This window comes from Sus scrofa, chromosome 4, assembly GCF_054392235.1.
Source record: "Sus scrofa isolate SSC_HxYL_T2T_F1_AM1 chromosome 4, Sscrofa_HxYL_maternal_Yorkshire_Landrace_v2.0, whole genome shotgun sequence".
NCBI classification, from domain to species: domain Eukaryota; kingdom Metazoa; phylum Chordata; class Mammalia; order Artiodactyla; family Suidae; genus Sus; species Sus scrofa.
In genome coordinates this window covers 69,079,007-69,090,386 of record NC_139386.1, presented here as the reverse complement: position 1 = coordinate 69,090,386, position 11,380 = coordinate 69,079,007, and the positions used below count along the sequence as shown (strand labels likewise).

Sequence of the window (11,380 nt, the reverse complement as noted above, 5' to 3'; positions counted from 1 at the left end):
GCCACAGCTGAAGCATATGGAAGTTCCCAGGCCAGGGGTCCAATTGGAGCTGTAGCTGCTGGCCTACACCACAGCTGCAGCAACATCAGATCTGAGCTGTGTCTTCGAGCTACAACACAGCTCATGGCAACACCGGATCCTTAACCCACTGAGGCCAGGGATCGAACCCACAACCTCATGATTCCTAGTCAGATTCGTTTCTGCTGCACCACAATGGGAACTCCTACTTGAACCATTTTAAAGTGTACTGCTGAGCGGCATACATTCACACCAAGGCATGTACAATCCTGACCACCACTCATCTCCAGAATTTTATCTTCCTAAACTAAAATTCCTCACCCACCAAACAGTAACTCCCCATTTCTCCCTCCTCCTAGTCCCTGGCATCTACCATTCTACTGTCTTTACCATTCTACTGTCTAACACGGGTAAGGATCCCGTGTTACTTCAGCTGTGGCAACTGTGGCTTGGATCTGATCCCTGGCATTTGCCTACTCTAGTTACCTCATGTAAGTGGAATCAATGTAGTATTTGTCCTTTAGCGATGGCTTCGATCACTTGGCATAATGTCTTCAGGTTTCACCCCAATTGCAGCATGTGCCAGAATTCCCCACCTTTGAAAGGCTAAATAATACTCCATTGTATGCATGTACAACATTTTATTTCTCTCTTCATCCTTCAGTGGACTCCTGGGTTGCTTTCACCTTTTGGCAACTGTGAATAATGGTGCCATGACCTGGTGTAGATAATCTGTTCAAGTCCCTGCTTTCAGTTCTTTGGGGGACCCACCCAGAAGTGGAACTATGGAGTTCCTGTCGTGGCTCAGTGGTTAACGAATCTGACTAGGAACCATGAGGTTGTGGGTTCGATCCCTGGCCTTGCTCAGTGGGTTAAGGATCTGTGGTTGCTGTGAGCTGTGGTGTAGGTTTCAGACATGGCTTGGATCCCGTGTTGCTGTGGCTCTGGCGTAGGCCGGTGGCTACAGCTCTGATTGGGTCCCTAGCCTGGAAACCCCCATATGCCGCAGGAACGGCCCAAGAAATGGAAAAAAGACAAAAAAAAGAAAAAGAAAAAAAAGAAGTGGGACTATTGGATTGTATGGTAATTCTGTTTTTGAGAAACCATTATACCGATTTTCATAGAGGCCGCACCATTTTACATTCTCACTGGCAATGCACAGGGTTCTAATTTCTCCGTATCTTTCTCAACACTTATGATTTTTTTTTAGTAATTAACCATCCTAATGGGCATGAGGTGCTAGCTCATTGTGGCTTTAATTTGCATTTCCCTCATGATTAGTGATGTTGAACATTTTTTCATGTGCTTACTGCCCTTTGTATATCTTCTTGGGACAAATGTCTATCAAGCCCTTTGCCCATTTTTGAATTGGGTTGTTTTCTGTTGTTGAGTTCACAGTTACTTTGAATGTGGAATGGTGTTAAGAAAACAACAGGTCTCCAGTGTTTAGAATGGTTTAAAAATGCTAGGGGCCTTGGGAAAAGGGGCAGGAAGAAGTGAGGATGGAAATGTTTTAAAGAATTTTTAAAAAAAGCCTTTAGGGAAGAGTAGAGAAAGCATACCCTCAGGATTCTGAACTCACGTTTGTATTGCCATTCGGTAACCTGATGGGTTAAATAAACATTGGTTGGCTACCTTAGACCCTATAACTCTATTTATAAAAACATTACTTATGGAATCCCCACTGTGGCGCAATGGGATCAGTGGTGGCGTCTATGCAGTGCCAAGATGCAGGTTTGTTCCCCAGCCTGACACAGTGGGTTAAGGATCCCGTGTTACTTCAGCTGTGGCAACTGTGGCTTGGATCTGATCCCTGGCCCAGGAACTCCATAAACTGCCAGGTGGCCAAAACAAACAAAAAGACACCAAAAAAAAAAAAAAAAAAGTTACTTATATAAAGAAATGCCCTGTCTTACAACCTAATTTTAAAAAAACTTTTGGGAGTTCCTGTCGTGGATCAGCGGAAATCAATCCGACTAGGAATCATGAGGATGCAGGTTCGATCCCTGGCCTTGCTCAGTGGGTTAAGGATCTGGTGTGGCCATGAGCTGTGGTGTAGGTCACAGACGCGGATGGGTCTGGCGTTGCTATGGCTGTGGCAGCTATAGCTCCCATTCAACCCCTAGCCTGGGAACCTCCATATGCCCTGGGTGTGGCCCTAAAAAGATAAAAAAACTCACAACCTTTTTTTTTTTTTTGATCGATTGATTTTTATTTTTTCTGCTGTACAGCATGGGGATCAAGTTACACATACATGTATACATACTTTTTCCTCCCATTGCTGTGTTGCGATGTAAGTATCTAGACATAGTTCTCAATGCTACACAGTAGGATCTCACTGTAAATCCATTCCAAGAGCAATAGTCACTGCCTTTTGATATATGATTCATATATGTTAATGACTATATTCTAAAACCTAAATTTGGAAAGTAAGTTAGTTATATTAATAGATGACAGAAAGAATTATTTATATGCAATGACTTTAACTGGAAATTTAATATTTTTCTAACACCAAACGTTGATTTACATGAATCACTTGTGGGATGCCATTATAAGAAGAATATACATGACACAGGGCTATAGAACTGATACATTATCATGATATAATTGAGAGAAACATGAAAACAAACCTGTAATCTACAGATATAGACAAAAGTTGTGGAAAAGAAAAGATTACACTGAAATCTGTGTTGTTAAGTGAAGCAGCTAGAAAAAACAGTATTACTGACTGCTGGTAATACATAAATAATCCTCCAAAATAATATCCAGTTTGAATTACATATATTTTATTATTTTAAAAGAAACTATTTCTTTTACCTATTGAAAATGGATAAATGATTGGATTTTGAATTTTTGGTAAAATATTATAAGACCTAGGTTAGATAGCCAATATTATAGGTGTAAAATATAATTTACATATTTTAGAATAAATACAATGTTATTTTAAAGTATATCTAGGGTTATTTTTATATTGTGTAAGCTATATTCTCTGTGAATAATTCCTAGTTAACAAAACATACCATTGTCTAAAAACAGCACAAGAAAAGCTTTTATTAATCAGAAACTAAAGATGAGCTCTCCACTTCTGGTCAGGATCCATGTTGCTAACTGTGTAAAGAAAATGAGAGAATACAAATTTAACAACAGCTAAGCAAACCACTGGATTTTAAGTTATCTTGTAGCTAGAAAAAGCGTGGGTTCCTAAAAGAATTCTGTTGGTCGACACAAAGTTGGTTTTTTTTCTTTTGGTACATATAAAAACGTTGCTGAAGCTTCTACCCAAAAGCCAATTACGAACCGCTTGGTTTCAGAGGAGCAAACTTCTAAGACTGTTAATTTGATGAATCAGTTTAATACCAGTGAACAATCAGCGAGTCACTGCTTTCATATTTCTGCGTTTACTACCTTTACTATCATTAAAACCTTTGGCTGTTTCTAAACCTTGCACCTGCAAAATCTGTGTGGTCTGCAAGAGGGGAAGCCATTTTCCTGCCACACCTGTGACTGTCGCTTTGTGGGGGGAGGGCTGGAACCCCACGCGGGATTCTAATTCCTGTGAGAGCTGCTGTTCCCATTTGTGGTCCAATGGCCTTTCGCTACTGACCCTCCTTTGTGCCCGTCTCTCTAACTTAAAGTGCCATTCAAGGGAGAACTCTCATGGGTGGTGGTTTTCCCTCAAAGGAAACTGCTTGGTTTGTTAAAAACCATTTTAAATGCTGGTGATAAAAGAACTAAAAGAGAATACTTACATATTTTCCCATCTTTTTCTAATTTTTTCAAATGAAGCAAGACATTGTTTTTGGCCATTTTATGTAAATGCTCAGGAATATTCTAAAAGGAAAATGGGGTGAAAGGAATGCAAAGGAAAAAAATTTTAACTCGAGCACATTTTTATGTAGTAATAATCAAAACAATTTCATCTTGTAGCTGTCTTACTCGTTTTTAAAATTCTAAATAGTTTTGATGATGCTATAGAGAGTTGGTCCTATGGTTTATTTACTGGGTGACATGATAATATCTTTGAAGATTTTTATACAAGTATGTATATATTTTTTTTAAGATTTTAATTTTTTCCATGAGAGCTGATTTTCAATGTTCTGTCAGTTTCTGCTGTACAACAGAGTGACCCATCCTCCAGCATGTTCCATCACAAGTGACTAGATATAGTTCCCTGTGCTATACAGCAGGATCTCAAGTATGTATGTTTCAACCTTAAAGCTTTTTCCTTAACTTTTGCTATGCTAGTAATGTCGTGTTGACAAGTGCTGTCTGAATGGTAAAATATTTATTCTCTATATATTGTATTTTATTAGTATAGCTGATTATAATATTATATAAATGCCAATATAGTGATTCACAATTCTTAAAGGTTATACTCCATTTGATACTTAATATAAAATATTGGCTTCATTCCTGGTGTTGTACAATACGTGCTTGCAGCTTATTTTATACATAACTGTTTATACCTCTTAATCCCCTACCCTTTTTGCCCTCTCCTCACCAATAACCACGAGTTTGGAGTTCTCTTGTGGCACAGTGAGTTAGGGATCCGGCTTCATCACTGCAGTGGCTTGAATTGCTGCCGTAGCTGGGGTTTGATCCCTGGGCCAAGAACTTCCACATGCTGCAGGCTCGGCAAAAGCAAAAACAAACAAAAGCAACTCACTAGTCTGTTCTTTACAGCTATGAGTCTGTTTCTTTTTCGTTATATTCACTAGTTTGTTGTATTTTTTAGATTCTGCATCATCAGTGGTAACGTATAATAATATAATATTTCTCTTTTATTCTTTTTTTTTTTTTTGCTTTTTTTAGGGCTGCACTTTTGGTGTATGGAAATTACCAGGCTAGGGGTCAAATCAGGGCTGCAGCTATCGCCTGCGCCACAGCGCACAGCAAAGCGGGATCTGAGCCGCATCTGTGGCCTACACCATAGCTCCAGTAATGCTGGATCCTTAATTGAGTGAGGCCAGGGATCGAACCTGCATCCTCATGGATGCAAGCTGGGCCCAATTTATCACTGTATAGTCTAGAGTGGCTAAACTCTCGAATAAGGAAGAAATAAACTTGCAGAATTTAAATATTTTATTTATTTATTTGGCCACACCCACAGCATATGGAGGTTCTGGGGCCAGGGATCAAATCCAAGCTGTAGTGATGACCTATGCTGTGGCAATATAAAATAATATATTATTTTAATATAAAATATTGGTTTCATTCCTGGTGTTGTACAATACGTGCTTGCAGCTTATTTTATACATAACTGTTTATACCTCTTAATCCTGTGGCAATGCCTGATCCTTAACCCACTGTGCCACAGTGGGAATGTCTACGTATTTACATTACCCATTTGCTCCTGGCACTTTTAATCTTCAGCCCTTTTAATCATTCATCTCTCCCTTTTAGAGCAAAGCACACCAAATATGATTTAATTGGTTTTTGATAATGTAGGCCTATGGGACCTTAAGGCCCTTTACTAACTGAAAGTGGCCCAGGTTCCTTTTCAAGCTCATCTTTAGTTATACTCTCATGTAGTTGTGGGAGTTGTAAAACCCAGGTTATCTTATTCCATTCCTAATCCCTAAGCTATAACTGCCTACATAGCAGGTGTGTAAGAAACATTTGCTCAAAAACTAAATTAGGAGTTCCCGTCGTGGCGCAGTGGTTAATGAATCCGACTAGGAACCATGAGGTTGCGGGTTCGATCTCTGCCCTTGCTCAGTGGGTTGACGATCCGGCATTGCCGTGAACTGTGGTGTAGGTTGCAGACGCGGCTCAGATCCTGCGTTGCTGTGGCTCTGGTGTAGGCCAGTGGCTACAGCTCCGATTGGACCCCTAGCCTGGGAACCTCCATATGCCGCAGGAGCGGCCCAAGAAATAGCAAAAAGACCAAAAAAAAAAAACCAAAAAAAACAAAAAAAACCCCAAAAAAACTAAATTATACTGATCAGCTGCCACATGGTGTTGATATGTAGGGATGTGCTCAGATGCCACTGAGTGAGGGGCTCCTTCTCGCTACATGAGATGACCCTAGTCATGTTCTTCTTCGTGGTCTTTTTCCTTTTTATCTGCTCTTAGGCATGGCTACTACTTCTATCATCCCAGTACCTGTCTCTGGCAGATCATTCCTTCTCATGTGCTGCCATTACCTTATGACACCAGACAATCACAAAGACGAGAACTGGTGTTCCCGCTCTGGCGCAATGGGATTGGTGGTGTCTCTGCAGTGCCTGGCACAGTGGGTTGGGAGATCTAGTGCTGCTGCATCTGTAGTAGTGTTGGCTGCAGCTGCAGCTCTGATCTGATCCCTGACCTGGAACTCCATGTGCCTCAGGGTAGCCATAAAATTAGCAAAACAAAACAAAACAAAACAAAAAACAAGACCAGAATCAGACATAAATCATAATAAAGCTAAACCATCAGGCTATTGCCAATGGTCTTTCCTACAGAGTCATAAGATGCTTCGTACTAGCTCAGAATGGTTATTTTTGTTCTGTGGGCCAGTGTTTGTTTGCCTCACTTCTGTGTTCTTCTTGGAAGTTGAGATTGCTGGTCTCAAATCTCTGCAAGTGACATTACTTAGAAAATTAACAGACACATTGTACTCTGGGATGTGAGGAGTTGACACATCTGTAACCTATTGGATAGATCATTCTATTAAAATGGTGGCTGTGTACAAACAAGAGAAATGAAAATTACCTTGTAAATCATTTTTACAAGCTCCATTGCTGTGAATGACTTTCCAAAGTTCTCGTCAAATACCGTAAGAATTTGCTGTTCTCGGATATTTCTATGAGAAATGTATTCTAGAATTTTAGCTTCAGCATTGTGGATTACTGGGCCATGTCCTAAATCAGAATGATTATAAAAGTTATTTTGACCACATAAAAAATTTTAAGTACAACCGAAGTTAATTCACTCTATTTAAAAATAATTCACACGGGGAGTTCCCGTAGTGGCTCAGTGGTTAACGAATCCGACTAGGAACCATGAGGTTGTGGGTTCGATCCCTGGCCTTGCTCAGTGGGTTAACGATCCGGCATTGCCATGAGCTGTGCTATAGGTCACAGACGCAGCTCAGATCCTGCGTTGCTGTGGCTGTGGTGTAGGCCGGCGGCTACAGCTCTGATTAGACCACTAGCCTGGGAACCTCCATATGTCGAGGATGCTGCCCTAAAAGGACAAAAATAAAAATAAAAATAAAATAAATAAATAAATAAGTAAAACTAATTCATATGGTGAACTGAAAAGTCATACTAGATACAAAACAAGTAAGAATTATCTGGAAAATACACAGGTAACAAAAGATTAAAAAAAATCACATGCGATGCCAAAAACCATTAGAGATTTATATCAAAAGCCATTATTAAAATATTACGATGTCCATAAAGAACAGAACATAAAATGTGACAATAAAAATATAGCAGTAAAAACAGTAACCACAATAGTAACAATAGGGAATATTCATAAAGTTTTCAATATTTGCCAGACACAGCTCTAAATGCTTAACATAGATTATTCTTACAAGAATCTCATGAAGTAGGTACTTTTATTATCCCCCTTTACAGCAGAAGCTGAGGCACAGGGAGGGTAAATGACTTGCCCACATAGTTACATAGCTAACAAGGGGTGGAGCTGTGGTTCGAACTCAGGAGTTTTTCACTACACTGTGCTCTTACCCACCATGCTGCACTTACTTATAAATAATTGAAAACGGGAACGTAAAAAGTAGCTTCATGTAAGTGACCAAGCACTATTAAAATTTGTGGAGTTCTCTCATGGCTCAGTGGGTTAAGGATCTAGTGTTTGTCACTGCTGTGGGCAATGGTTACAGCTGTGGAGTGGATTCACTCCCCAGCCGGGAACTTGGGCCAAAAAAAAAAAAAAAAATCACAAGAACTGCAGAATCTTAAGAATCTTCTGTATTGGCTAGAAATTCAGAAATGTTGATAACTTGGATAAAACCATACTGAAATTTACTTGCTCTTCAAGACAGTGAAAATGAATGCATTACAAACGTCTGCAAGTGTTTAAAGTAATTGAGAACAAAATATCTAGAAATGGACTAACCTGTTAAGTAAAGGGCTTGGGCTTTCAGATACTGACTATCATTTACTAGCTGTGTGGCCGTGAACATCTATGAATCTCTGAGCTCATGTCTTCAGCTACCTGCTTCACTGGGTTTTTGTGAGGACAGCTCTGTGATGGTCCCTGCACCGTGCCTGGTACAGTCTTTGGTATTTGGTAGCTATGGCTGCACAGGAGCTCCTGCTGGGCTAATAAGCCAGTTCACTGGATTCACCCAGAACCTGGATGAGGCAGCCTCTCATTAGGTTTGCTCCAGTGTAGGTGCATCAAAGGTCAATTCTCGGAGTTCCCGTTGTGGCTCAGTGGAAACGAACCTGACTAGCATCCATGAGGATGTGGGTTTGATCCCTGGCCTTGCTCAGTGGGTTAAGGATCTGGTGTTGCAGTGAGCTGTGGTGTAGATTGCAGACGTGGCTCAGATCCCGTGTTGCTGTGGATGTGATCAGCAGCTGTGTTCTGATTCGACCCCTAGCCTGGGAACATCCATATGCCATAGGTGAGGCCCTGGGGAAAAAAAAGTCTATTCTCTTCTCTTTCAAATCAGCTGTCAGCGTCCACTCCTTTTAGGTCATGTGTTAATCCAAATGCCAAGCTCTACTGTGTGTTTCCTATTCCCTCAGCAGTAGGACTCAAGAGAGAATATAAAGGTATTAAAGCTACCGTATTTATAGATGTTCCCCAGGCTCTTTGGAAACAAGTTAGAAGGACTTAAAAAAAGGAAGTAATCGGAGTTCCCGTCGTGGCACAGTGGTTAACGAATCCGACTAGGAACCATGAGGTTGCGGGTTCAATCCCTGCCCTTGCTCAGCGGGTTAACGATCCGGTGTTGCCGTGAGCTGTGGTGTAGACCACAGACGTGCCTTGGATCTTGAGTTGCTGTGGCTCTGGCGTAGGCTGGCAGCTACAGCTCCGATTGGACCCCTAGCCTGGGAACCTCCATATGCCACGGGAGCGGCCCAAGAAATGGCAAAAAGACAAAAAAAAAAAAAAAAGTAAGTAATCAAGTGTCTTCTTCCCTCTGAGGGCCTCTTGCTGGGTCCTGTATCTTTCTTAGCTTTTAGGAGGGAAGGGATATCCCTACTATTGAGGAGGGCAGTGACAGCTGAGAAACTAGCAGCAGGCTTCTTTTTCTGGAGAATTGAAAGAAACATACAATTTTACAGTTTAAATGGAAGCTACTGATATTTCTGTAGTGTGAATTAAAAAATTAGGCTCAGAGGAATTTCCATCATGGTTTACTGGTAATGAATCCGACTAGTATCAATGAGGACATGGGTCTGATCTCTGCTAAGGATCCGGTGTTGCCGTGAGCTATGGTGTAGGCTGCAGACGTGGCTTGGATGTGGGCGTTGCTGTGGCTGTGGTGTAGGCTGGCAACTGCAGCTCCAATTCAACTCCTAGCCTGGGAACTTCCATATGCTGCAGGTGTGGCCCTAGAAAGACCAAAAAAAGAAACCAAAAAACAAACAAACAAACAAAAAAATAAATTATGCTCAGAGGTCAAATGTAAGTTACCCAAGGTTGTTTTACAAGCTAAAATGTAGTCCACAACAGAATCAAGTTAATAAAACTGAAGATATCTTTTAGAATGAAAAAAATGTTCTGGTTCCAATAAGTTTATGTCCTTTGTTGAATCATGCTACTAGTAGGTATATGTTAAATAACAACCCTCAGACCTTTATAAAAGGTTATTAATATAACTCTCGGCCTTCTTTTTAATTGCACTGCTAGATAAGACTTAGGGGTGTAACTTAGAAGGAAGAAATTTATATGTGTCTCCCCAAGGCCTCAAACACAAAGAACACACAGAGCCAAATCAAAATGAATCCTCATCATGTGACACAAATGGTTTGCCAGATTAAAGAAATCACCCACCTGGATATATAACATTAGCTTTGACTTTTAATAAGTTTTTCAGGGAATTCATATAATCATAGAGGTCTTCAAATATAGTTGTTCCTTCCCCCAGGATGCAATCTCCAGAAAAGACGGCATTTTCTTCTTCCAAAAGCAGGGCCATATGATCATCAGTGTGGCCAGGTGTGTATATAACTCTGGTTGAAAGAAGAAAAGAGTAACAATTATGAACCCTTAGGCTTAAAAGAAACTCTAAGAAGGAAATTATTCTCTCTCCTTACTTCTGGACAAGACAGAAGTAAATGAGGTCAAGTTTTTTAAAAAACTCTTTTTTCTCTTGTGGCCCACTGAAAATTATCATTAGAAAACTCTTAGGTAGCAAAATCAAATTTCTCACTCTGAACTGTGGATTTAATACTTCTGCCACCTCTTCGGTCTTATTTTGTAAGTCATAAGTACTGATCACAACAAATTGGAAACCAGAAAGGAAAGTACTTGAAGGAGATAAAAATCACAATCACTCTCCTACTCAGTGCTTTATTATTTAAGAACTTTTTTTTCAAATATGTATGTATGTATGTATATATACATATGTACACACAAACACACTATGGTAGGACTGAGAAAAAAAGTGCTTTCATATGTTATGGTGGGAGTGCAAAATGGTACAGCTCATATGGAGAATTTGGCAATTTTCTAGCAAAATCGCATACATATTAATCATTTGATCTCTCATCCCACTGCTAGAATTTACCCTGCAAAATACACCTCTACAAATATATGTAAATTATTAATTATATGTAATAACAAACTATTAGGAACATCCAGATGTCCATCCATAGGGCACTATGGATACTAAAGTATGGTATATGCACACAATGGAATACTATGCAGCCATGAAAACGAATGAGGACAATCTCTATGAGTTGAAATGAAGTAATTTGCAGGACATGCTGTCAAACGATAAAGAGAAAAGTTCAGAGGGTGTTCCCAGTATGCTCTTTTGTCTAAGAAAGATGGGGAAATAAAAAATATATGTATATATGTCCTTATTTTTGCAAAAAGCAAGTCAGGGAGAATAAATAAAAAGTAATGAATACAGTTGCCTATGGGGGGTAGGCAGGTAGGGCAGAGGGAACAGAGATGGGAGACTTCTTCTTCTTTTTTTTTTTTTTTGCCTTTTTGCTATTTCTTGGGCCGCTTCCACGGCATTTGGAGATTCCCAGGCTAGGGGTCTAATCGGAGCTGTAGCCACTGGCCTATGCCAGAGCCACAGCAACGCGGGATCTGAGCCGCGTCTGCAACCTACACCACAGCTCACGGCAACGCTGGATCGTTAACCCACTGAGCAAGGGCAGGGACCGAACCCGCAACCTCATGGTTCCTAGTCGGATTCGTTAACCACTGCGCCACGACGGGA

General features: G+C 40.4%; 1 protein-coding gene across 2 annotated transcripts in view; it reads right to left on the bottom strand.

The window, feature by feature from the left end:
* Positions 1 to 2,202: 2,202 nt before the first annotated feature.
* LACTB2 (lactamase beta 2) overlaps positions 2,203 to 11,380 on the bottom strand; it is a 38,511-nt gene continuing 29,333 nt past the window's right edge. For both annotated transcript variants that reach the window (NM_001243410.1, XM_085020367.1), the window contains exons 4-7: positions 9,979 to 10,157; positions 6,715 to 6,863; positions 3,768 to 3,849; positions 2,203 to 3,126 (exon numbers count right to left, since the gene is read on the bottom strand). In NM_001243410.1, the coding sequence (NP_001230339.1) occupies positions 3,083 to 3,126; positions 3,768 to 3,849; positions 6,715 to 6,863; positions 9,979 to 10,157 (454 nt within the window). In that variant the 3' untranslated portion in view covers positions 2,203 to 3,082. The remainder of the gene's footprint in view (positions 3,127 to 3,767; positions 3,850 to 6,714; positions 6,864 to 9,978; positions 10,158 to 11,380) is intronic.